The sequence below is a fragment of the Alligator mississippiensis genome, chromosome 4 (assembly GCF_030867095.1).
Source record: "Alligator mississippiensis isolate rAllMis1 chromosome 4, rAllMis1, whole genome shotgun sequence".
Taxonomy (NCBI): Eukaryota; Metazoa; Chordata; order Crocodylia; family Alligatoridae; genus Alligator; species Alligator mississippiensis.
Genome location: NC_081827.1, coordinates 12,948,630 through 12,976,212, shown reverse-complemented (window position 1 = coordinate 12,976,212; position 27,583 = coordinate 12,948,630). Strand labels below are relative to the sequence as shown.

Here is a 27,583-nt window from a genome sequence, read left to right as displayed (position 1 = left end):
ACTTCTGGAGTGATTAACATCTTCCCAGCGCTTCTCAGGGTTGGGGCCCGCTCCCAGTGCCAAGCTCCTTGCGTTAGCGATTGCATGATTGGGATCTGATTCCAAAAACACACATCCTGCCATGCATGTGCCATTAAATGAACATCTGCAAGAGGCACAATGAAACAAATAGCCATGCTTTCAAGGCTACCTTCAGCCCTAAAACACTACTCCAATGGTTCCTTGGAGTTACCACTGAAGCCTTTAGGTCAGGTGGGCTGCCAGGATAAAATAGCATGGCTCTACTGAGTCATACAAGCTGGAGTACATAAATCCTGATGGTGTCCAAATTTCACATCCTTCCTGGGGTTTGGCTACACTAGTAACTGAAAATAATACCAAGTTTCACTGATGGAAGCGTTAGCCTATGCTTCCTGCGTGAACTTGGTTGTCCGTTGCATTTCTTTCCCAAATCTCCTATAATTGTGTACCTAAACAGAAGGTAACTGCTCCACCTTAATATCCTTAGCAGGAGCTAAGAGGATCAACTTGTCAGCACAGCTCCAGCATCGATTACAGATTGTAGCTTTGAAGGAATCTTAAGGTTTCATCGAGACCAACTTTCTTAGTAGTGATGCAAAGACAAAATAGGGAGGGATGGTGGATAGTAGTTTATGCACAAGTTCTTACAATGTCACATGGAAATAACCAACTTTTGTGCTATACTGGGCTGTATGATATGTGTATACAGCCCAATATAGTAGTACCCAGGTCACGGATGGTCGCAACCTGCCTAATTTGCCACAAGTTGATGAGTGAAGGACAAGCCACCCAGCTGTTTCCACTCACCAGGAGCACTCAGCTGTTTGCTGTAGCTGCACATCCTCCCAGTTAGTTTTGCAAACCCTCAATCTCTGCTAGGGCTGAAGAACCTAATCCAATAAATTATCTGTGTTCTACTGCATACATGACTTCAGAGTTAAGAGAGATAATAGTCTATGATCAAACTGACCACATCTATAGCACACGCATGCCCGAGTTCAGTGGGACATAGACACAATGAAAAGGGTCCATGGAAAATATTATAGACACGATTAAACCAGTGGAAGGAGGCTGGATGAATTGCGACATGCAAAGCTATTTTTCCCAGACAGAAGAAACCATGCTATAGAAAAAGTCCTATGGTAGCAATATGGACCAGATGAGTTTTTATCCCATCTCTAACTCAAATTCTGTGGTTCCAGAGGAAGAATTATTTATAGAAGTGGATAGAAACATGGGATAAAACTGAAAAATGAGGCCAGATGTCAGAAAACATTTTCTAACACTAAGGTCAATTGGGCCATAAAATAGTCTTGCAAGGGAAATGTAAATATCCCTATCTCTGCAGTGATTCAGCTTAAACAGCACTTGAAAATACACATTAGGGAACAATCCAACATAGGCAGCCATTGAACTAGATGACTGGGAAAGTGTTTTTCATCTCTAAAACTTATAGCGTTTATAATCTTCAAGATTGCTGTTTGTACCACATACCCCATAGAGAGTCATCACAGATTAAGGTTCTCTCTGAACCCTTAATTTGGCCTGCTTGTGCATATGCATTATGATACAGTCTTTAATTACATGATCACTGCATACTGTATTTTCCCTGGGATTCATATCTCATTCAGTTTTCGGTATGGATGGGGTATTGTTCAGTGTGGGACCTTATGCCTCATTTACTGTATACTATTCAAACAGCCTCTGAAGACAGAATGATGTACTTTATCGTGGGTTTTTCTTAGGTTGGTTTTGAAATAATTCATTGGTGGGAAGCACTTATATATTATAGTCATCTCAGACCCCTGTGAAATGAAGGCGTGGTAACTCCATTCTACAGATTGGGAGGTGAGATGTAGAGAGATTCAGGTAAAAACAAAAAAAACAAAGGCTAATTTTGGATGTCCAGTATCAGATGCCAACAACCTGATTTCTCAGAGTACTTTGCATTATACAACATTTTATATGGTCAAAGCATGGCACTCCAGTGACTACAATCACAGCTACAAGTGCTCAGCATTAAAGCTGATTGGTCTCATGGTCTCACACCGAGCAACCAGAAACATCAATCATACCTAGTGATCACCTGCAAAAACATTGGTGTAAGTAATTTTTCCAGCATCCATCCTTCCTTCACACCCATTCCCCAACTCTTAATTTCCCAGTTTCCAGACATAATTGTCTTGTCCAGGTCCCTTGTTCCTCCTTTTTGGATTCTTGTCTGATCGCACTGTTTGGTGACTCCCGAGAATGGGCTCCCAATCCCCCTACCCTTGTCCTCAATGGCACCTATTTCCAACTTCCCAGTCCGAGTCTTTCCTTTCCCCTCAACTCTCATTCTCGGTCTCTTATTTCAGTGATGCCCCTGTAGCCTCTTCTACTATCTCCAGCTCTCAGTTCTAGTCTTCTCAAAAACGACCCCTGGCAGCGTCTCTCTTTCCCCAGTCTCACTAAGCTCCTTGTCTCCCCCATGCCATATCATGTCTTGTCTTCTCTGTCTAAATGTCAGGCACGTTCCTCCTCCATGAGGCCTGTGAGCCGTCAGGGATCACTGATAAAACAACAGAGGTAGGAGTCCTGCCCTCAGCTCTGATGCCAGGCCCCATTATTCTTGAGTAGCAGCAATGACAAGACACAGAAAAATTCAGCACAAAGAGTTAAAAATGTCATCCCATTATGACCCACAGAATAAAAGGGAAAACGATGGGAAATGTTTGCCCACCTTAAGAATAGGTGGTGTTACCAACCCAAACTTGCATACATGGGAAAGGGTGGCTCTTGTTTTTTCTGCTGTTGAACTCAAGCCTTCTGCCATGAATTACTTTATCATGAGGCATAAATACACTCTTAAACAAGATTAAACACAAATGTTCTTTAGCGGCATCTAAAATAATACAAATGTTTCTAGGACTGCAATAAACACACTTCATGATGCAAATAATTACACCCTGCGGCTTTTATGTAAAGATTAGGGGCCAGATTCAACTCGGCAACACTGCCCTAAATCTAGAGTAACTACACTAACTTAATTCCACTCTCCACTGATATCAGAAATGATGGGGAATTACTATCAGCTAAATTTACACCAGGGTAGCTCTGATTAGAATCTGCCTATTTGTCTCATCTCGCTTCCATAACAGCCTCTCAGTTAACGCTGGCAGAACTCCCTGGAAGCACCGTAAGAAGAAGAAAAGAAAAGAAATGAAGGTGGATTTGTTTAAAAGTTCACGATAGTTAGGAGTAACGCAACTGATTACCCCTTGGGTCCTAGGAGTCCATCTCAGACAGTAATATGGTTGATATTTTAATTTTTTAAAATTTACTCAGATATTTATTCACAGAGAGTAAAATGGTTGGTTTCGGAGAGAGTAAAAATGGTTTATTCAGAGAGTAAAATGGTCAAAATCAGTTGATATTTTCCTAGAAAAGAGGGATTTTGCTCATATTCTGGATTCTATCTGCAGTGTTAAATTTAATTGACTTCCTCATGCAACTAAAATAATCCTGTACTGGTTGGATGCTGTCAGATTATTCTGAGATCCTGCAGTGAGTTCAAAATAGATCCCTATATGTAACAACTTGCAAAATTATTTAGCTGATTGGGTTTTTTTTTAAATCTAGCCATTAAATACCAAAATGTTCTCTCTGAGTTTTGTATGCACATTTATTGTTTCAGGAGGCGACAAACATATCACCGTTTTGATACTCTCCTCATCTATCCTTTCTGTTGAATCTAAAAGGAAAAAAAAAAGGCCTCTGCTCTTACCGGGACTTGTGAGGGCTCCCAGAGCACCAGTTGTTGTGGAGAGAGGATTTGCATTGGTGGTGGTAGCTGAGGTTTGGGCGGCGGCTGCTGCGGCTGCTAAAGTTGCCAAATTCTGTAATTGTAAAGCGTTCATGCCTGCAGAGAGAAGAGAACGAAGCTTCAGCAACAGGGTTCATTAAGAAACACCGATCAATGATCCCCACCAACATACCTCACCTCTGTCTCAAAAGGTGGCTACTCTTGTGGTTAAGGATATCTCAGCTGAGTTCCCACCTCTGGTACAGATTGGCAGCAAGACAAGTCACTTAAGGTTGCTTAGAGATATGAAACCCTCCACCTGCAAACAGCGCTTTACTTTGAGTTCAGTGCATCCCTATGGCAAGTGCAGCGAGTGCCCTGAAGTCTGACCCGGCTTGCCCAGAGTCTGTAGAGCTCACGTGCTTCAGCAGGGCTTTTTACTGCTCCTATCTAATAGGTGATTGAGTCTATAAGATTCAAGTCTCTCAGAAGAGAGATGCCTATGCCTAGGTGGTAGGACTAGGACATAGGAAATGCTAAGCATGAGCATGTAGATTAAGGTCTGATTCAGGGCGGAGGTACCCACCTGTACTGGGATGCCTATCTTGCCAAAACTGTGAAGTATAACACTTCTCATTCAGCCCCGAATATGTGGTGGAGCTTTCCTCAGGTGAACTAAGTTAGGGCTGGCCATTTTTTTTGGTGCCTGATCTAACCTTCCCTAACATCTGTACAGATCAGCACTTAGATAGATAGATCAACCTAACCCTACTTAGGTTGACCTAACATAACATCTGCGTGTACCCTTAAGGTCTCTCTCAATTCCTATCACCTACAATATATATATATATATATTTTTTACAAGACACAATAAAACTACTCTAATTATAAGGCACTAATAATCCAGGTAATTGGCTGTAACTACTGTGTCATGTAATCACAGGTCATCATTGAGTTTACTTAGCTTTCTAACATAGCACTTATCATGTTCAAGTGCTTTACAATAATACCTTTGAAATTGTAAAACCTCTGTAGTTTAATTATACGGAAACTTCAAATTACCAAAGAATTAGTGAAGGGCAAACCCACCTGAAGAAAATCAGCTGACTGAAACATAGTTCAAGTCCTAAATTAAGTCTTCTTTTGAAATACAAAAGAATTTGGTGAACTTTCTAAAATAGCTTTTGTTACATGAACCTCTAATATAGTTTTAGATGCCAGAGGAGGACGAAATTCTAAAATACTCCAAAGAAGCCACTCTCAGAGGTTTTCCTAGCTGAGGAAAACCAGGGGATATTGGAAATTTCACACGAAAGCTTACTGGGGAGGAGGTTGTAGGTGTGTTGATCTAAGGACATAGGCAGACAAGGTTCTTTGGGTGAATCCAATATCTTTTATTAGACCGATGGAAATAGTTGGAATTTTTTTTTTTTTAGCAAGCTTTCAGGTTTAAAAACCCTTCATCAAGCTGAGGAAGCCTCTGCAGTTGGTGTGTGCTCTTCCTGGATGAAATGAATAGTAAAGAAGCCTTTACATGAAAGCTTAGTACTCCAAACTGGTTGATACAGAGCCCAACTTCAAGGGGTTTGTCTGCTACTAAACCACCAGGAATTTCCACACTTGCATTTGTTTAGCAAGAATGAGACCATGATGGTGCTAAATTCTTGCTATGACAATGACAGTATTGGCAGAGATATGGAGTTGCCTCTGAGGCAGCATATAATAAGGCTGCCTGGAGAGCATGGTCAACCTTTTACAGGTTGAAGCAAACCCGTTCTCTTGCACCAGTTCAGCTGTGCTTGCTGATGCAGAGGGGAAGGTTGATTATGATCCTGCCCTTCCCCATCGCCTAGAGTTTCTAATGTTGCTTGCTGGTACTGGGGGCTTTTAAAACCTTGCACTCAGTAAGCCCAAGGCTAATGACAGTCTGGCTCTTACGCACGGGCAACAAAAGTGAAGAGGAAGGAGAGAGGAGTGCCTTGAATCTTGTTCATAAACTCTGAATTCACTTAGGCCACCTCATAAAATACATTTGATGATTCTGATTCAGATGCTGCAAATCTCCAGAGTTTTCCAACTAACAGATCACAAGTTTAGCAAGAGAAAAGGCCGGAGTTTATAGGGTCTGTTCTTTTGCAAATACACTGAACAATGCCTTCAAACGAATTCTGTTTTCATCCTGGATGGCTATTTGGACCCTTGTCATGCCCCTCATTAAAGCTCTCTCTCCGCTAGAAGTCAAACAACTTAACAACAAACACTGTAGGCCTTCACCAAGCCCGCAGTTAGTCTCCATGTTGTGATTCAGCTGGTAGGAGACACAGAAACACAGTGTGCCCGCTTCCCAGAGGGCTGCCTCGATCGCTATTCCTCTCCTGGACCAGCTGCAGATCAGAAGGAGTTTGTCACCATCAAATGATATTTTTCTCTGTGATGATGTTTCCTTATATCACTTGCTTAAAAAGTGCATTGCTGGAGCTGGTAAACAGCAGTGCACAAAGAGGCACTCAGCAATGCTGGAAGGCTACCTTCAGCAGGGCGAAATTCAACAACATTCTGCAGGTGCATGCGAATTTCTCTGAAATTTGGTTGCTAATCAAAAAGGGTTTTTGAAATAAGTCTCTGTTGCTTTCTATTTTGTAGTATATGCCAACCTGTGTATGTGCAAGGCTACGGAAGCTGAGAGACAGCTTGCATGTGCTGCAGAGAGGAAAAGAGAAACTACAGAAGCAGAGGTCAGTAAACAGCACTAAAAAGCAGCACCCCCCCTTCCCCTTGGGGTGGCTGGCCTGGTGAAGGCAAGATGAACTTCTATCTCCTCTCATCTCGCCAATCATTTTTATAGCCCAAAGTTTCCAGTGGCAGCACAGGGGGAAGATGAGTTCACCACCAAAAAATATGTTCTGAAGAGCCATGCAATGAAGACGTCCTTTTTCTTCCCGGCATGTGTTACGGAGGGAATGAGTATGGCACTCTGGCAGTAAACCAGCTCTACAGATGTTATGGGGTGTCAGCTACAGAGCCTGCAGAACAGAGCCATTTGGTGGTGTCATAACGGGTATGAGAAGTACATGAAAGGATGGAGCGGAGCTGAACACAAGAGTGTGAATGTCAACAGCAGGCTCGAAGAGCGCACCCGGCACCCAGCATGCTGTAGAGACAATTACGTCAACAGACATCACTTCATTCCCAACCTAGAGACTGTCTGCTCAACCACATCAATAATCCATCCTTGTCAGCACCGTGTTTCAGTTTCCCCAGACGTTTTATCATCACCGCTCCCTCTTCGTTGGCTTGTCCCTCAACTCGTCAAACGTGTCAACATTACAACTTGCTAGAAAAAACCTAGGAGAGGGAATCGAGTATTGCTGATCCATGGACCCCAGAACCTGTGTGGCTATAAAATAGGAGCAGATTCTGGTTCCAGTGAACTCAGCCAAGGTACAGCAGTCTGCTGTCTGTCCCCCCTTTCATACGGTCTCTGCTCCTGCAGCGCACACAATTTTTTACAACCCACAGCTTTTTTGCAAGCAGTCCCAAACCCTGTAACAGAATTGGACAGAAAAATGAGTTGATCATTTTCATTTGAAACTGCTGCATACTCAGCAAATGCATCTCTCTCTGAAGAAATGCAAATTGCTTACCACTGATGAACAGCTTCATAGGCAGAGCTGCACATGAAAAATATAATTCCCCCTGTAGGGAAAGAGCTTCTGGGTAGGAAATAACTCTTGATATTCAGAATGGAGAAAATGTTGGGAATGTAAGTAGAAAGACTAAAAAAGAAATAAAAAAATAGGCCCACCATTCAATCGCATTCCATTTTTAATAATGCATATTTACCAATATGCTATCAGCTTGGCAAATATTCAGGACGGCGAAGAACTCAACTTTCATTTTGCTACTTGGCAGATTTAAAAAACAATTAAATTATGTACAAAACAGATGCACAATATGCCTGCTTGAAACTTAAGATTTTAAAAAAAAATTATTTATAAGGATAGGGGCATGAAAATTTAATTTAATGTTCACCTTAGGTAATTTTGTGTCTTATTGTTCACAGCAATTACCATAAATCTACATATCAATAAGCAAGAACAGATGTCAGTTGTTACAAGTGCTTGCCAATCAGGCCTGTTAAAAAGTGACAGATGGATGGTTATAGAACATTCTCATAAGGCCTATTAGCACACTCGCAGGAAATTTTTGTAGTGCTGCGCAGTCACAGATGCAGTTCTGTGAGAACACGGGTAAATGTGAGAGCACACGATTTACATTTTACAGTTTCTTGTGCTGCCTCCAATGCAAACTTTTATACAATAAGGCAATTTGCTGCATTTTAGTCCCCGCCACTTCCCTCCTGTGATAACTGTAACTATAAGGATCGCAAGGTGTTTGTACAGGATATAATAGAACCACAGACCGTTTCCAAAGACTTTTTTTTTTGAGTTGGCTTTGTGTTTTAGATGTAAAGAGTTTAATAAAAGACATTGGACTATGATAAAAGGCACACTTGGATATCTATTCTGGACGAATCCTACTGGAATCCTGGCGTCGACAACAGTAGTTGTTCTTGAACCTGAACGGTCTTCAAGAGTAGAGTTTTTTTTCAGATATGGAGCACTTGGTAACAACTGAGTCCATATTAGGTATCTAAAGTTTTGTCACCCAAAAATCAACCAGATATTAGGGCTTACTCTCTTTAACTTAAATCCTGATTGGAGTTTAAAAACAAAAGAAACAAGCCAAAGGCAGCAAGAGAAACTCAATGGATGAAAGAGAACTTTTACTTGCTTACATCACTTCCAATCCAAAAATAAGCAATCCGTTAACACTGATGCTGTTGGCCACTCTGTATTGTTGCTGGTGGCAGGAGTGGTTTGTTCTTTTAATTTTTTTAAAGCTAAATATCACTTTTGAGGAACTTCATTCAGGATGGGTGACAGGTTCAGAGAGTGCTCTTGAAAGAACCATTTCTTAAGCACCATTAAAGATGGGTAGAATAGGAAACCCCGCTCTTCAGCTTTGCCAAATCACATACATTTTACATCCCTCTTAGGAGAACCTTATTCTCTTATTTATACAGTATCTATTTTCTAAACACTTAACTCAGATCCAGCAAAGCGTGTGAAGTCTATGCTTAACTTCAAAACACCTGCTTAATCCATCCCTATTTACCAGAGTCAGGGGCAGATGCAGTGGGTGCAGCAGTGTGGTTGCACCCCTTTTCCAGTGCCACCAGTCTCGGCATGGTGGGAACCCCAGAGCCACTCCTGTCCCACTCCAGCTGTGAGCTGCAGGAAGTAGCTATGTGGGGTGCCAGTACTAAATCCTAGGTCTCCCCATGCAAAGAATATAAAACCATTCTTAAATTCCAGTGAATTTAGTACCTTCCCTTTGGTCTTAAGAGGGTTGGCTTCTGCTATGCACTTAAGTATTTGCTTTTAAATAAGAATGACAATGACACGATGGGTCAATCAGGACTTTCCACTGTGTTTTTACTGGCCCTTATGTAGTTGCAAAAAACGGTAAAGGAAATAAGAAGGTTCTTATTTCTTCCTAGCTCTTTTGGAGTCAGTATAAGGCCCAAGAAGAATTACAGCCTCTCTGCTCAGTCTCCACCTACCCAAGAGTCCCGCTTGTGTTTTCTTGCAACGAGGACTAAACCCAAACAAAGCACCCATGCTCAGGATAGCCTGTTTTCTTTACATTGGGTTTGTGGCCCTATTGCTACTAGAAGTTGTGTGGGCGTCTTGAACTGAGACCAGGCCATTTCCCCTCCAAGTTGAGCTCTCTAGAAATCCTTCATTAGACCTTTGTGATAAAATCTTGAGGAAACCACAGATTGCCAAGGTTTGACGCAATGATCTCTTCAACAGAAAGACAGCTCGTTGCTTTTAGTCGTTTGGGATAGGCCAGCATTTACAAATGCTGACTGTAAGAGGCAGCCCTCTCTGTGCGACTACTGCTGGACCCAACAGTTTGAGGACAATGACTCTTGTTATAGCGATGCCAGGGCACAGCACCCAGCAGGAGAAGACCTCTCAATGTGGCTCCATAGGAACAGAGATGCCAAAGAATTACAGGAGCTAAAGGACCATACAGCCAACGCAAAAGCACAGGGCCTCTATGCAGATGGTCCTGGCTTTCAGCCAGTCCCCCCAAGATCCTCTGAGCCAATGAAACAATTAGGGGAAAAACATTCAGAAAAACAGGACTTCATGCAGTCTCTCTCACCCATCTGCTCCCACATATTCTGCAGCAGGAGGAGATCTGGCTTGGGGAGCAGGAGAGGAGAGCACTGGATTGAATAAAAAATCAGAACCAGCCAGAAGCTCAATCCGTTTCAAGCCTCTCTTGGGGTTCAGTTTCAAGGGCTTAGCAAAACACACATTCAGAAACAGAAGAAAGCCCCATCTGTACAGAGTTTATTGATCTGAAACCCAAAGCAAAGAAATACAAATGTATAGATCCCTGGATGCATCAGTTCAACCAGGTTTTTAATTTCAAATTATGCACCTGATTTAGTAGAGCCCTTTTTGTTTCTATTCCTGTACAGATTGAACATTACAGCCTAATGTTAGACAGAAAAAGAATTGGCTTTAAATTGCTAATTATACCGCAGTATTCTTTAGTAAGGAAAAAAAGAGAGGGGAACATAAAACATAGATGACACAAGTATTTATGTGCATATGTAAGAAAAATTAAGCGGAGCTTCTTCAGTGTTATTAAAACAGCAAAGGCAATGTTGCCAGTTCTCACAATTTCATTGCAAGTCTTGTTAGATCAAGTGTTTTTTTTAAGACATCGTTCCTCTGGTTAAAGCGGCTTCATGAAAAATCTCGGCATTCAATTTAAAAAACCCTCGGCTCTCATGCTTGTGGAGAAAAACCTGAAGTTGTGATCCAAGAGCACCCCAAAAGTTCGGAAACCCGAGAAGCAAATTTAAAAGAACTTAAAAAGAACTTGTTTCTTGTGAAATCTCTTTGCGTTTAAGGCAATATTGTGATCTGCTTAGATTTGTCTAAACAGAGACTAGCAACACTGTAAGAGGTAATAGTTTATATAATACAAGCTATCAAAGGATGCTACAAGTTACTAAAGCACTTCAACGTGTTAGAAATTGTTCAAAGCACTCACTTTTGAGGTTGAAATCTTCTGTGCTCAGCCTCTGTATGTAAGTAAGGTTTTGAGCAAAAGCTCTTTAATGCAGTTTTTTTTTTCCTTAGGATTAAAAACAACAACAACAACAACAATGCAGTTTTCCCCATGTAAAAATTATTCTAAGCATGATTTTCCAGACATCACAATAAAAACCAATATACAAGTTGGCAAGAGCAGTGGCTTTGCTTTGTTTGCCAAGAAAAGTAGTTTAAGAGGGATATAATCACCTGAGAACCCCAGACGAGAAATTTCTTCACATCTACAGGAAATGCGTTGTGTGCTACCAACTCCCATCCATGCTCAATACAGGTATTTGTTCCAGCCTTCAGCTATGGACCCTGACTTTTTATCACGAGCAGCGGTGACTAAGACTCTGGCGGTCCTTGGTTTTGGCTCATATGCTGGCTTAACACAACGGATAGGTCAAGCCATTCAAGCACTTGCTTAACAAGTAAACTGCAACAAACCCAATCGCTTCTACAGTATAGGGTTGTGTTCCTAGACTAGGGTGGCCAAATGATGGCACGTGTGCCACAAGTACCATGGGCAGCTCCTTGTTGGCATGTGAGCCCCAGGTAAAGGGAGGCAGGGACTGGAGCGCTATGTGGAGCAGAACGGGGACAGGATGCTGCTGAGAGAGGATGTCACTGCCAAGAGCCAGGTTAACCCTGGTCCTACAGCCACTGCCAAAATCAGGGCTTTGGATCATTGCTTGTCAGACAAAACTGCAACAGTTGTGGGGTTTAAGCTGGCTCTTGGAGGTGACACCTGCTCTTGGAGCAGTGCCCTGCTCCTGCTTTGCTCCATGAAGTCACAGCCAGGGGCTGGAGTTCCCCAGCCTCCGTTTTGGTGCCCCAGGGTGCAAACTCTATCAGGTTCACCCTGGGGGTGGGGAGGTGGGGAGGGCTGGGGGGGAGAGATGGGGATGAAGTGGGAGGGGGGCTAACTTGAAGCACACCTGCCAAAACAGTTGGCCGCCGCTATCCTGGACGCATTATGCATGTGTGCGGAGATTCTGCCAACATCACTCCGGCAGAGCAGAACCTAACTCCTCCTGTTAAATTCAGTGTCAAAAAGGCTAACACAGATGGGACACTACATGAACGTTTCTTGGGTCAGAGGTCTTACAAGCTCCGATAGCGGGATCTGGAGGTGACTTTGCCAATTATCCTTTGACTTTCTTCCTTTCAGAAAAATTAGACTTCTAATGTAAATATGCAAGCCACATGCAGTTGACAATTATTCGAGATGCATTTTTATCAGATGCATAGATACGACTCAAATGTATATTGAAAAATATTAAAAAAAAAAAATTTCTAGCTCTTGTGCTACTCCATGGCTGCAAGATCAAGTGCTCAAAGACTGCTTCAATTATTTTAGCCCAACAACGTGCATATATAGTTGGGGTAAAATTCAATTCTACAGATTCTGTTCCACCTTTGAAGCACAGAGGTGATTATCTTTGGTAATCTGAAGTCAGGGCAGGGTAGCACCTTAGAAACTAACTGGTTCAGAGAGGCATGAGCTTATATGAGAGCTCTCTGAATCTCTAACGGTGCCACCCTGTCTTACCTTCTACCTATGAAGTACTTACGTGGGCTCAGTAGGATTGTATTCCACCCTGCTTGAGTCCCTGAAAAACAGTTCATGCCAAAAGTGGGTGGATCATCTTCCTCACTGGGTGCACCTATACATTCAATTAATGTGGAGCAATAAACTCAGGCATAGTTTGTCCCAGTCAGCTGCTCCCAGGCCCAGAGTCTGCACGTGTCCCCAGGAGTGCAGCAGTCTGAGCCGGGGTGGAGCAGCCCCAGGCTGGCAGCAGCCTCGGGGGGCCAGTCCCGGGAAACATCAGGGCTGGCTGGGGCACAGGAGAGCTAAAGTACAGAGCTGTGCGGCAGGCAGCCCCTGCACTTCAGTACCCTCATGTCCCAGCCGGCTTGGGTCACTGTCTACACATGCGTTTCACTGCACGTCATTACTCCACCATAGGATAGTACTGACCCTGCCAGTACTGTCCTACAGTGGAGTTAATTAATTTACTGCACTCAAATACCAGTGTATGTGAACAGTGATGCTTTACTGAGGAGCTAATTAGTCACCTCCACAGTAAAGTGCATGTGTAGACACACTCACTGGGGTTTTTTTTTTTACTCAGTCTTAAGGGTAAGATGATGGTGTGTTATAAGGGTAGCGAGGTAATGGCTTTTCAAGGTGCAACAGTTACATTTAGGCACCTAAGTCCACTTAGACACCTAACAAAACCTGATCTGTATTTTCCATTCCTCTTTCTCTTGCAAAACTTTAATATATTGCTCTTTTATAAAAGCATACCACTGGATGCACAGTGCAGCTTGGTTAATGCTGGCGGGTGAAAACTGAAGGTTGGGAATAATTTATGACTTTCAAGGCCACGAACTTTGAGTCTTAATGATGCAATAGTATCAAGTCCTTTGCCCTTTCATGTAGAATTATTGTGGCTTGGACAGAGATTTTACATCACTAATTTGACCTTGGACGTTAAGTGTAAGAGCCATAGATTTTGGGGGAAGAAAAGGTAAACTCAGAAAAGCATTAAGTGATGATAATATGAATGCAAAGCAAGGAAACTGCCTTGTTAATGCTCTCCAGGACAAACATGCAATATGTGAATTATTATCCAATATACGGGCACATTAACAATCTGGCCATTAGGTGAGGAGGTACATTAGCCTCGTAAAAAATGACAGACCACTAAGAGCACAACAGATGACTTCCTTAGAACCAGTCTCAGGACCAAACGAGCCACTATGCATAATTCACATATTGGACTGAGGGCACATACTAGAATTACTTGAGAGAAATCCCCAATTTGAGCCCAAGCAAAGGAAAAAGGGAAAAGTAAATCTGCAGTAACAGTGAACAAAAGACAATGGAAACCTCCTGTGCAAGTAATGCAATGGGACTATACAGAAAAAAAATCTCACTGTTTTTTTCTTCAGGTTCTCAATTTTGTCATTCTGTAGAGTTAACCAAATACAAAACCCTAAACACAACCCGTGAGCTCAAAGCCAGCTCCAAAAAATGCCAATTGAGAAAATGTTACTGAATGACTCTGCTCTGTTTATCATATTAAGATATATTTTTTGATGAAAAAATGCTAGATTGTAAGTGTAACATGATAGAAACAGCAAGCACTGCCAGCAGGTGTGAGAAAGAGAGAATAATTCAGGGATATTGTCATCTATAGGCCAATTTATATCGTCAGACGGCAGGTTCACATTAGTTTCTGATGCCACTGCAATAATGGCATAATGTAACAATTGAGCAGAGGATAGCTATGGGGTATAGCTCTATCCTGCAGTATATCTATACTTGTTAAAAGTATTTCAAGATTCATTCCAGGTGAAGACAGAAGAAGCTAAAGACTAGGATTAAAGGAGGAACAGATAGAAAGAAAATCATATTCATGAAGACTTCTGAATATTTTTGTGACGCTGAGGCAAGCACAGCACAACCTTTCATTGGTTCCGTGGGTTCCTGATTAAAATAAACTAATGTACCAATTTGGGGGGTTTTTTTGGCTTTAAAAAAAAAAATCAAACAAGGAAAAAAGGCTTTTTAACAGTTTCTCCCGGCAGGCGAATTGTGCATCTGTACTTGGATTTACTGCACATGCTGCCTTCTTTAGCAACATGTTAAGTTAGGGTATCAGCATGGTAGGTCACACAGTGGGGGCGACCTTTTACTAATCACTACACATCAGTTACTACTGGCACAGAGCTCATTACTAAGAAACCCTCCAACTAGCTGGCTTTCAAATACGCTTACACTTTGATTTTCTTTTTTCTTTCTTTCTTTTTTCTCCCCTAGACCAAAGATTGTACTTTTACATAAAAGCTTCTGTTGTGTAATTTTGTCAACTAGGGTTCTGAAGTCAAAAAGGCACCCAGTTAATTTGCTGCGATTATAAAAAAGAGACTGCAAACTTGCATCAAGGGTAGGTCTGTAATCTTGGGTTTCATTAAAAAGGTCAGAACATTTTTATTTGCCACCTATTATTAAAATGTTTGAGGGCTGCCATGAATTTGATTTTCCGGATAGAGAAATCTTGCTGAAAATTAAAATGTAATCCTACTGTTGCTTTATTGCTCCTTTTAGTAGACTAGGATACAGCTGCAGGGACTAAGAGCTCTCCTGCAATTTACAATTGGTTACTCGGGACAAATGGCAGGTGACTAACGCAAGACAAACTGTTTTCTCCATCGAGGAACAGTTGGCTTAATTTCAGGTTCTGAAAGATGGAGAAAGTATTTCTATTGAGTGTGAACCACGAGCTGTCTGCTGCCAATGCATGCAGCACATTTTACAAAGAGCAACCAGGGGAAAAAAAAAACCCAACCTCAACAACATGTGATCATTAGGGATGCAGAATGTAAAAGCCCTAGGAAAATGAAACATAATGGGCTAAAACAAAATGGTTTTTAACTCACCGGCCATTTGCTGAATGCCGCTGAAGGCACCCAAATTACTGGAGGAGGTTGCTTGCTGCAGAAGCTGCAAATTAATAATAATAATAATAACAACAACAACAATACCAACAACAATAGTAATAGCAACAATAATGGCAATGACAACAATAATCGAAATGGCATCAAAGTGACAAGTTAAGGTTAAAGCAATGTTAGCTACCAAATACATTTGCAGTACATATAGTTTCCTTTACATTTATGTGGGCTCTCTTTTCTGCGTATTGTCGGAAAGAACATCCCCAGAGTCAATGCTGTAAATCCATATTAATGTCTAATCTCTATTAAGAAACACAGAGACACTGGGGAAACTCAATAACATTGCTGCTTTAAAACAATTAATCAATTTACTCTTTTTAACAACCAGGTGTTAAATCTATTTAAACCAACATAGCGTGACTAATTATAACCCTCTGTAGTCTGGTAGTTACCATAACTCATCTCTGTCAATCATGGTCCATTCCTTCCTAAACCCTTTAATTCAGTTTTTTCCCCCCTCTTTCATCCTTAGCTAGGATAAATCAAGTACACAGATATTCATTAGTTCAGAGGCAGGTGCTAAGCTTATGTAAACAATCAAGTATTCATTTAGTATACTGTTTTTAGACTTCTAGCTAAATGAATATTTATGCAGACATATAACTATGCACTCTTTTCTTTTACACCCCCCATACATTTATACATGCACACAATATGTACGTACACATGGGTTCCTATCTGTACATGATCTTTAAGCATACTGAAGCAAGTCTAAACATCTATGAACTTCCCAGCTGTCAATATGCTACACAGTAAGACCGGTCACAAACTCCACAGCAAAAAAAAGGCTGAGAGCCCCCAGCACTTAAAACCATACAGAAATTTCTGAGAGCAGTACAGGACTTAAGACACAGTTGGCTGTTCAGATTTCTCCATCAGAGGGCAGTCGTACCAAAGTAGCTAACTCATTTGTGCCTCCTAGCTTGGAAAGGGTCAAAGAAAACGTCATTTTAAAACACGAGAAACTAATTGCTACCCCAAATCAAATCAACCTTCTTTAAAGTAATACGTACCCCACACAATTAATAATTACAAAAGAACACTCAGTGTATAGCGTTTAACTCTGAAAGTGGTAGCTATTTTCAAATCTGTTAGAAGATTAACTCGAACTGGGGCAGGGTGTGAAATGATAAGGCAGAGTAGAAATAACCAGAGACGTTGTGGGTTCAGAAGGCTATTCATTAATAAGTTTGTCAAGTGCCTAACCTGTGTTCTGTAAGGTACCAATTTGATTTTGAAATAAAAAAGAAGGAATGTTTAATGTATTCTAGTTATAAAAAAGTAGAATTTAATGTTCTAAAATATAATGGAAATATAGGGGAACAATGGATGCTGCATTTTCCAGCGTAAGTCGACTTGCAACCTTCACACTGCAAGGCATAAAAATATCTTGGAACTTCCATTCTAATTTGCTGTTGTTGTAAGATTTTTTTTCCATAGCGTTGTAAATTTACAGATACTTTACATAGTGAGACATATTCTCTGCCCTGGAGGACTTAACGTTATAATGTGAGTTTAATGACTACACGTTTCAACTATCTTAAACCAAACACATTTCACAAACTTACAGCTAGATACTGTGGTGTGAGTCCTCCAAGGCCTGTGAGGTTCCCCCAGGTGGCAGTGTTGAGCTGTTGCATCTGTTGTGCCAACTGCTGTTGTAAACGTCTCTGCTCCTTATCCTTTTGGGTATCGGCAAACTTCACCACTATTGGCGAAGAGCAGCCCTGTGATTGGACAGATTGGGAAACAAAGACATTACGTCACACACATTTACACACTTCTCGAGCGTATTTTTTGCTCTTTGAATCCATTTTGAAGTGATCGGACATTATATCTTGAACCCTTCTTACTTATATATATTTAAGACAGCAAAGATTAAGATTTCAACTTCTTTGGAAATGTGACAGTTGAAAAATTATTCGTTTCTTATCTCTTTTGATAAAACCCTTTCCCCTGGCCTGTCTTGTACCTCTAAGTATCTAATACCCCCAGAGACACCAGAACTTATCAATGCTCTTTAATTAAGCTTCACGGTTCACATGCCTAAAAAAATGGACTTGTCCTTCTGTTTTCTGTCTGTTTCCAAGTAATAGCCAAAGACATCAAGAGGATATAAACAGTGACACATGATTGAAAACAGATCTAATTCATTGTTTTTAGATGGAAACCTCTTAAGATGTTTTAATTTAAAGTACAAGGTAGAAAAGTAGCAGTTCCACTTTACTTCTGGAAAATTAATTGGAAGATTTTAAGATGTGTTGAAGCCATCCATCTATCTCAGGGATTTATACCGCATTGCTACTGTGGCAGTGTCTGTATCCCGTACAAGTGAAATCCCCCATGCACTCTCGGGCTCATTTTTCTTCTAACCCCCAATGCCAGCACAGTTAGAAGAGTAAAAGACCACTTGGAGCCAATGAACGTAGCAGGAATTTAGCCTCGGCTCACAATGTATAATGGGGGGCTATACTTAACCTAACTCTTTCAATGGCTGCTCTAAAACCCTGTGAGCTTCTTCAGAAAAGTTCTCCATTCTCCATTTCTACAAAGAGTAGCTGTATACTTTTTCTCTGAAGATCCTCACAATAGGACAATAAGAACATTCACAACCAAGAGATAAAATGATGAAATAAGCTATAGCTATTTCATGGCAGGAAGACCTCCCATCAATACCATGCCTTCAGAATTATCATTTTAGAAAATGATCACTTGAGATTTATTATTCCACCCCCAGTCACTTGCCTGTATATTTCATTGTAAAAATGTCTTTCAATTTTTCAGCGACTAAAACGGGAGATATACCACTCTAGCAATTGAATAAAGATTATGAAGGAGTCAGCTTGGTACACAATTACCTCTCTTCAGTGAGTTTTTTATACCATTAAAACAAGCTCTTTTTGGAGGGAAAAATCTGGAGGTATTTTTCTAGCATAGTTAATAAAAAAAGGACAGAGCAGATTATATTTTATTTTTCATTGGAGGGGTTGGGCTAAGTGCAATGTTGGATTACAGAACAGACATGAGACTCAAGTCTATTTCAAAGGGAATAGAAATGAATTTGAAAAGGAAGAATAATTATATGGCTGTTCTAGTATTCAGTTCAGCCACTCTGAACTCATCACAACAGCTGACATTATATCTGTAAATGTTTAAATGTCAGTAAATTGCATAAAAAACAATACCTCTGCAATTTAGGAATACATCATTCATTTTTTTTTCTCTGTCCACTCTATATTTCATCACTTCATCATTATCAAAAGAGCAAACACACCGAAGATTGAAATGACAGGTAGAAACGTGTAACGTTACATGTAGAAACATATGAGAAAAAGCTTGTTGTCGTTGCGTCACGTTTATTTTGTGATAGCTAAGTCGTGTTTCCTACTAACACAGCATGTGGATTGTTTGTGTTTAAATATAGAAATGAAGTAGAAAAGCAGAAAATTGAACAAATGATTACTGCTTTAAAAATGAGCTGCCTGAACCTGAATAGACAGTCAAATACAAAGAGCAACAGGAAAATTCATTATTTTTATGACACACTTGTTCTTCTGAACATTAGCACTCGCATCTTTTTGAGCTCTTAGCTCAGTTTGAAAATACATCTTAGGCAATGATGTGTGCCAAAGAACCCCAAAAAAATGAAATTGGAAAAAATAACTTGAGTCATTCAATTGAAACTTGATGACATAATATATAATCTTCTGTTTTAAAAGTCATTTTTTTTTTGCATTAAACATGAAATCAGAGTGCCCAGGAGCATTATTGTTCTGGCTGAGGGTCCAGATTTAATATTAGCTATCAAGAGTCAGCCCTTTGCCATAATAACATGGAAATTAATAACTCAGACGCAAGGAATGCTTCTGAATGGTGACTTAACTGCCTTCCCTCTTTCTTTCTACCGGGACAGGGCATGCCCTCTGCATGAGCGGGGTCGGGGGATTTCCTACCTTTGTATTCTATGGCTGTCTTCTTTCTCCACCCAATTTAATGTCATTATCGCCCCTTCACAACAGGAAGTGCTTCCAGGGCACCTTTACTTCTGCTGGCCAGGTGGTATGTGCAGACTCCTTTGATACCATAAAACACTGTGCAGGAAGGGATATACTTCCCCAAAGTAGCAAGTATATCAGCTGCGCTGTAGACCTGAGCCCAACTGGCATGAAGGTTAAGTTTCGAGATCCAGGCTATTCTGAACCATCATACTAGTTGGGAGATGCCGTTTGTATCCTATGTAAGGCACCGATTCCCCAGCCTTTCAGGCTGCTGATTAGCACTTTGCTCGGAAAGTTGTTATGCCCACAGGGCCAGTGTGAAACCCTTACTCGGTGGAGCTAGTGGATTCCCTGTTGGATATGGTGCTATTCAACATGAGCAGTATGTCAAAACACAGCTTTGTTTGAAGTAAGATACTATACACGGCATAAGAATGGGAGAATCTGACCTTTAGGTATTATTTTTAAAAATCCTCTGGAGGTGAGGCTGATTCAGCTGAAACTCATTACTCTAGACCAAAAATATATGAGAACACATGGAAAAATATACATAAGAACACAGCATTGTTAAAACTACTTTCCTTTTACTTGGAACAAAACGTAGCAAACATATACTTGGACCCAACTCACTGGGCAGTGTGTGGCCAACAAATTTAAAACAGCATTATGTCAGGGAACAACAATGGCACTTTTAAATCCATATATACAGTCAGATTGCATAGTAAAATATATTGTGCAGTGTCAGCTTCCTAAGTACAGCTTTCTCTGTGGCACATTCTCAGCTAAGATTGCATATTCAGGGCCTAAAAAAATGCATTGCACTGAAAAGAAAAAACATCAATTATAAAATAATCTTAACCAAAGTTAAATGTGATGTTTGGAAAGACAATCACTTTGCAATGCCAATATCATTACTTGTAGAATACAGAAAACAGTTAGTGACACTAGCATGCAATTTTTTTTCTCTCTCTCTCTTTTCCCTTTTGCTCATTACACAAAGCGGCTCAACGACATGACGCAATAATGATTGTTTAGTGCCCAGCATGCTTTGGGAGACTACAGCATTGCAAAGAAAAATTACTCAAGAAAAAATTGAAAGGTCCTTGTTGGAAAAGAAAAAAAAAAAAAGAAAAAGAAACAAGTGCACATAACATCAATGCCACCTCCGAGAAAATCATCAATACACAGATACAGTATACATAATACAGTATAACATGCACTCTCAAATGATATACTAGAAGATCCAGAATAAGTAAAGGCTTAGTACTCTTGCGAGGTTGTTTTGTGCAAAATTCTGAAAGACCATGACAAAAATCACAGACTAAAAATGTTGAGGCCACCAGATAAGCTGGGGCATCTGATAACCACCCCAGTGAACTGAACTTATGAAGCAGCTTTATTCTTCTTCGTCAAGTAAATTTAAAGGTTTGGGTTCTCATCATTAAAAGTCTGCTGCCAGGGAGGCAGTTTTTAGAGGAATTAAAGATCGCTGCTTGTACAGAGTCCTGCCGTGGTAATGTATTGCAGCAAGCCCAACTCTTCACTATTCTCCAACATAATTAGCATTTTTATTGGCTACATGAAGTAGGAGAAATTATATTAACTTAAAAAGAGATTCCATATGCAAAAAACCACATGCACTAGTAATTCAGCATGGCCAGGTTAAATCTCTCTTGAGTCTTCTCCCAGAGCAGTACAAATCAAAACGTCTTAAAATTCGTATAAAAATAAAGCATTTCTTTTTTGCATTTATAACTTAGAATTTAGTCGCCAAACACTTTTTAGGAAGGACTGAAGAGTGTTTTTTGAACTGCTAAAGAGAGACTATTTTCTTTTCTCCTGGAAGCCACTGGAAGCACTGTGCAAGTAACACTTGGGTGCAACACAGAGATCTTTTTGTTTTTTCCCTTGCGTTTTCAGATCATTAAGAAAAAAATCATTTCGCCGAGAGCGGCCCAGCGAGTTTGTTCAAATTTAAATCTGTGATTGTCATGTGTCCGATCTTCTCCAGGAGAGCATGGCTTTACCATTCGCAATCATTTGCACAAAGAAAACAAAGAAAGGGCAGATGATACAGTACTGTACCTCCATAGTCTGAGACTGATGCATGGCTTTGATTGCATTCTGTGCCATTGCCCTTGTAGAAAATGTGACAAACGCACAGCCTGTGGGAACAAGGGGACAGGGAGCAGGAAAGACAAAAAACAACAAGACAAAAGGGTTGGACGCTTGTTAAACCAACACAGTCTACGAGAACGGCCACAAGACGACACTGTTCTCAGTAGTACATAAAAATAAACAACTTCTCTAGTTTATTTATTGACAGTGCTGACTTGCTAATCTGACCACTGATGAAAGAGAAAAAAATAGGTAGTAACGAGGAGAAAGGATTTTTTTTTGTGTTTCGTTTTGCTTTGTTTTTAGCCACAGGGTTGGAAATGAGTAAGACTTTTTGTGTGTGTCAAGTTTGGATTGTATACCTTCAGCTCATTCCAAACCATGCATTAGTCATTCGTTGCTCTGTCTTTTCCTTTTTAATTGTCCATTTAAATGAACTAGCTGGGACTCCTAGCAAAACAGGACAGAATTTAAAGACTTTGATAAAGATATGGTACATTTTTTTGGACATGGCAAGAACAGCTACACAAATAAGAATAGGGAAATGTGTGTAATATGTTTTGAAATTAAGTATCAAAGAACCTAGAGGGAAATTCAAGAATGAAGGTATAACTGAAATGTTTTTAAGAAATTCTTTTATTTCAAATGATCTTCATGATTTTTAGCTTTCAAAGGTCTGGGTGCACGTGATGTAAGAAAGCTATGCCCAAATCTAAGGATGAGAGAGCTGTGTGTGCAAACAGTTGAGAAACCATTCCCCCCACCCCACCCCTTCTTTCAAACAGCGCCTGGGCTGGTTTTTTCCCTCCTCTTGACTGCTACTCACACCAATACTGGGCACTGCATAGGTCAGCCCGAGTATTTCATGGCTCACTGCCCTTTCAACTAATAAAAACACTGCCTTCTAAAATTTACATTTGATTCTTCATGCACCCCTGGGCATCTTAAAGAAAAAGACTGTGAAATTAATGCAGATTCAGGCTGATTTTGTAATAATACCATGGCACACTAAAAGCTTAGCTAAAGCAACACAGACTTATTTCACTTGTGATCTCTAATGACTTTAAAAGTGCATTGATTTTCAACTCCCTTAGCCTTGCACAGTTTGAACTTAGGTTTCAGAGAATAATTTAGTGTTCCACTCAATTTCCTCAAAACATTATTATTATTACTACTTAAAAGATTTCCAAATGAAGCAAATCTAAGCACTGAGAGGCTGAAGCATATTGTCATTTTAAACCTAATGCATGAAAGCTACATTCTGGCATCAAAAATACAATATCTTTGCCCCTGTGGCCAATGGGCAAAATAAACCATTTTGCAATCCAACAAGCAACAGCTTGTTTGGTTTATGTAAATCAATTTGTGAGGCATAAAACATCTTTTTTTTTTCTTTTGCTCCATGTGTACCTGGTAAGATTATCAAGTCAAGACTGTATTAACATTTTAATCAAACAACAGTAAGAGAAAGCAATGCCTGATCATTACCCAAAAGCACTACATCTAATCATGAAAATAAAGTCAATGCATTTTTTGCATCATGCGGTAATTTTTTTTTTCCTTAAATATAAACGCCCTTGATACAAGGGAGCCTAATCTATTAGACATCATTGACAGATCAGCTTTATAAAATTTAAAGTCAAAATTCTTTATGCAGACTTTTACAATGGTATGCTATTTCATATATTTTTTTGCAGATAACATAACAATGGATAATGTTTTACTGTTTAGGCATACTACATATGTTGCTACTATTGTTATCCAGAAACAATTTGTTGTCAAAGAAAATAATTTAACAAACAGCTTTCTATACGGCATTCTAGACAAAATGTGTAGTAGAATGGTAAATAAACTACAGTACCTCTGCTAGACTCCATATTGATGCTGTGCACTAAAATTAAAGAGGCCCAAATTTACCATCAGTCTCAAAGTAATCTCTCTTAAAAACATCACTCTTATTAATATTAACAGAGGAGATAGCACTATTTCTTATCTTGTGACTTCAATAGGGGAAGAGGGCAAACTAATAGAGTAAAGAAAAGAAAAAAAAAAAAAACACATATAGAGCCCTGAATAATATTGCTTTTAAGGGTCAAAGAACCATTTCATTCACTTCCTTTACTCTTATTATCCAGGGGCATGTACCATAGTGACAATTACCAAATGGAGGTTAAGCATGCATAAGAAGCATGTGAGATGTCAACAAGAATCAATAAGACACAGTTTATGCATTTATCACAATTTCTATGCAGCAGTACTGCTGTAAGTAACTTACTGAGAGATGTTGCAATTAGCAGGTCTCAAAAGCAACGTGAAGCAGCCAGACAATAAAGCTATGTTCCTATCCACATTATGCAGGCTCTTTCCCTCCTTCTCTCAAGCTCTTGCCATTTCTCAACCACAAAGCATAGTTGTTGGGGCTTTCTCCGTCCAATCTGATGGTCAAGCCTCGCCTCTCTTCACCCCCGACCCAAATTCATTTGAATAGCCTTTAATTGCTTAGTTCTGGAGTGAAAAGATTTTTAGACTAGTCCTGTGTAAAGTGCCATATACTGAGCTACTAGCATAAAGGAAACTCATTGTCTATAAAACAGGAGCAGATGATGAATGAATTGGAGCTCTTTGAATGTTGAGCATTTTTAAAATGGAAAATTCTATGCAGAGGACCAGAGGCTAGGTTAGGTGTATAAATTACCCACCGCTCACAGCCGATTTCCGTACTGCTAACCATTGGCCACTTGTGCACGTGGATACCTAATTTGCACAAACAGCTGTGGGAACTGTAGGTACCTTGGAATCATTTGAAAATCTGGCTTTGAAAGTGATATCAGGAGGCTTTGGAGATAGCAGCACACTAAGATAAATAAGCAAATTCAGCACGGTTCCCAAGCTGTGTTTCAGGATAAAACATAACCAACCTGACTCATTCTGGAGTGATCTACTTTTAGTAGTACACACACACACACACACACACACATGTCCCCCATAATGGAAGATCTGTCCGACTATAACATGTTGGAGAGGGAGCAGAGAAACACTGATGAACCCGATCTGGCCCAGAGACATTGAAGCATCCCTCCAGCTCTTGCTAGAACAGTAAGACTTGGGGTATTTTGAGTAAAGCAGAGGGGAACACCTTCCTTTTACACAGCGTATAATCAACCCGGAGAATCTGTGACAACAGGCAGTCATTTGAGACCCATACAGATAGCTTTCTGACCATTAATAATATCTGTAACTGGGCACGTTAAAATAAGATTAATCAGATCTCATGCTTCAGCGTGTAAGGTGTAGACAATAAGGATGCCTATGCCCTCTCAGCTCATCATATAAAATTGTGTATGCTTCTCTAAGATAAAGGGCACGTTTCCTCTGAAGCAGCAGCTATTGGACGCTGCCAAAGGCACCACATTGACCCTCATTAACCAAGCGTCTGATCTGCCATGGTCAGTGCCATGCTCCTTAGCTTGCTGCCTCAGCAATTCTCTTTCTAGGCAAGAGCTATAGAAGAACTCAGTCTGGGGGAAAATATAGGAAGGATATGAAGACAACTGTTTTGTAGCCAAGACAGCGTGGAAATTACTTCCCTTAAATCACCAGATATCTAAAAACAAAAATCAATTTGTAAATATGACCAACCTGTAATTCACCTTGCAATTATTTATCAGCTCTACTTTCAAAATGTCATGGAACACTAATAGAAATGAAAAGGGGTGAATTTCACTTATTTCTCTACGGCTGCCTTCTAACCTGATAGAACAGATAAATGATTGACTGGGGAAAGGTTTCTCAAAGTAATTTCCTCCTACAGACAGAATCTGAGGAAGGCACGTAGCCCTGACACAAAGCAGATTTTGGAACACATCTATTACACTTGTCATGTCAATTGAAAGGATATCTAAACTTCGATGTTTTGTCTTTTCTCCAAATTGCAAGAGAATTTGAAAGAACTTGCGAATCCATTGTAAATGCCTCTCCTACAAAGCGCCTCCCCTAAAACCGGGAACTGCTTTGTCAGGGTGGAAATTTCATATTGTGCCTGTGTTGGCCTAATTTGCTTCCACTGAAGTCAAGCTTTCGGTCACTGGCCACGTTGGACAAGCCCATTCCAGGAATACTAGTAAAGTACAGCCTAAGAACATCTGCATGGCACTAATACAACTCACAAATTGTATACCAAGCCGCATGCCTTCAAACATGAGTGCCGAAGTTTGGGAATCTGATTTCATATTTGGCGCACAAAACAAACCAGCCTGTCTTAAGAGGCTAGGGGCAGACATTCAAAAAGCTGGAGCCTGAATTGATTCAACCTCTGCAGGTTAGTTAGTCTAACTTGCCTAGGTTGAACTGGTTTAAAAAGAACAGACATGCAAGCACGTGTCTGCAGTCTCCAGGCGCCAGGGGTGCTAGAGTGGCCTTTGGCTGCAGGGAAGCTGTGCTGGGGGCGCATGGCTAGAGAGGGGTTTAATTTTCCCCTCGCTGTCCCACTGGCAGGGACCGGAGCCGGGTCTGCTAGGTGCTCCCCCCTTGCTGTGGCAGCAATGGGGTACCATGGTCCCTGAGGCAGAGGTGGGCATGGGGGGGAGGTTAGTCTCCCCTCTACCCCACTGGCAGCCGGGTCTGCCCACCGCTGCCACTGCACTCGCTCCCTGCAGGGGAATAAGCCCTCTGCTGGACCCTCCTCCAGATGCCAGAGGGAAGGGAAATAACCCCTGTCCCTGCCCCGCCAAGGGGCCCTTTGGGCCAGCATCTGGCCATGCCTCCACCCAGTCACTGAAGCAGGAGGAGGCAGGACCATTGGTGCACGCAGCAGACCCTGTCATAATGTCAGGGAGTATGATTCCCGACCTGGGGGGGGACCCCAATGAGAAGCGAGCAGAGCTGCAGTGGGCTGTGCGGGGCAGCATCAGGGTCCAGAGCCCCCCCCAATATTGCCACTGGTTCTGCCATGGCCTGCAGCAGCTTTCCTTGCTATACAGCGTGGCCCCCTAACGGGAAGAGGCTCACACTTGGCAAAACTGCCCCTTGCTGTTCCAGCAGCCAGGTGGAGGTATGGCCAGACGTTATCGCCTGGGCCGATTTGGCCCATGGAGGAGCTTTGTCTGGTCCCCAGTGGGTCCCTCGGTCCTGCCTGGCTGAGGTGCCACCCTATAGGCACACAGCTGGGCTGGGTCTGCTCTGCAGTGGGACTGCCCTTCTAGGCAGCCCGGCCACAGCAGCTCCTTTGCTGCTGCCTCTGGCCCCAGCCCCACAGTACAGGCAGGGACCAGTGTGCACAGCCCTGACCCCGTGCACCCCGCGCTGGCTCCACGCTTGCCTGTCCAGGCTGAGCAGTGGCGGTATGGTAGAAAAACTGCTGCTCAGTGCTGGGGAAAAGTGGAAAGCGCTGCGGGCTCCAGTGGTGGCAGGGGCAGCGCTGGGGGTGAGGCTCCAGACCCTGGTGCTGCCACACCCCCTAAGAGGCTAACCCCTCTCCTTGCCCCCTCTACCTCAGGACCTATGGTCTCCACTGCTGCTGCAGTGAGGGGAGAGTGTCCTGAAGACCTGGCTTGGGTCCCTGCCAGTGGGACAGCGAGGGGGGAATTAAATCCCTGCCTGGCCAGACCCCCGCCCCTGCCTGTCCCTGCTTGGGCTGGGAAGCAGAGAGGCAGGCCCAGCCCGGCTGGGCTGAAGCAGAGAGCCCAGCCCAGAGAGCATGCCAGGATGCTGGGGGACTCTGGTTTAAATTAAACTAGGAAGGGGTCTGGGACAGACATTGTATAAACTGGTTTGAGCCAAATCAGTTGCATCTGATACTACATTCAACCAAGTTTATCCTAAACCTGTTTCAGCCATTTTGAAACTTGTTTATATGCACTGACCCTAGGGACAGACATTACACATAAACTGGTTTAAGTGATCTGAAACTGGTTTAAACCTGTAACAGAACAGATGTTTAGTGCACATCAACC

At 41.5% G+C, this 27,583-nt stretch overlaps 1 protein-coding gene across 14 annotated transcripts in view; it reads right to left on the bottom strand.

Annotated features, from left to right (window-relative positions):
* CELF2 (CUGBP Elav-like family member 2) overlaps nucleotides 1–27,583 on the bottom strand; it is a 773,712-nt gene that overhangs the window by 45,035 nt on the left and 701,094 nt on the right. For 9 of the 14 annotated variants that reach the window (XM_059725768.1, XM_059725764.1, XM_059725762.1 and 6 more), the window contains 6 exons: nucleotides 23,494–23,523; nucleotides 21,600–21,679; nucleotides 17,085–17,243; nucleotides 15,442–15,505; nucleotides 12,564–12,602; nucleotides 3,788–3,922 (listed from right to left, as the gene is read on the bottom strand). In XM_059725768.1, coding sequence (XP_059581751.1) covers nucleotides 3,788–3,922; nucleotides 12,564–12,602; nucleotides 15,442–15,505; nucleotides 17,085–17,243; nucleotides 21,600–21,679; nucleotides 23,494–23,523 — 507 coding nt within the window. The remainder of the gene's footprint in view (nucleotides 1–3,787; nucleotides 3,923–12,563; nucleotides 12,603–15,441; nucleotides 15,506–17,084; nucleotides 17,244–21,599; nucleotides 21,680–23,493; nucleotides 23,524–27,583) is intronic. The other 5 variants (XM_019487577.2, XM_019487578.2, XM_019487582.2 and 2 more) reach the window with 3 other exon arrangements.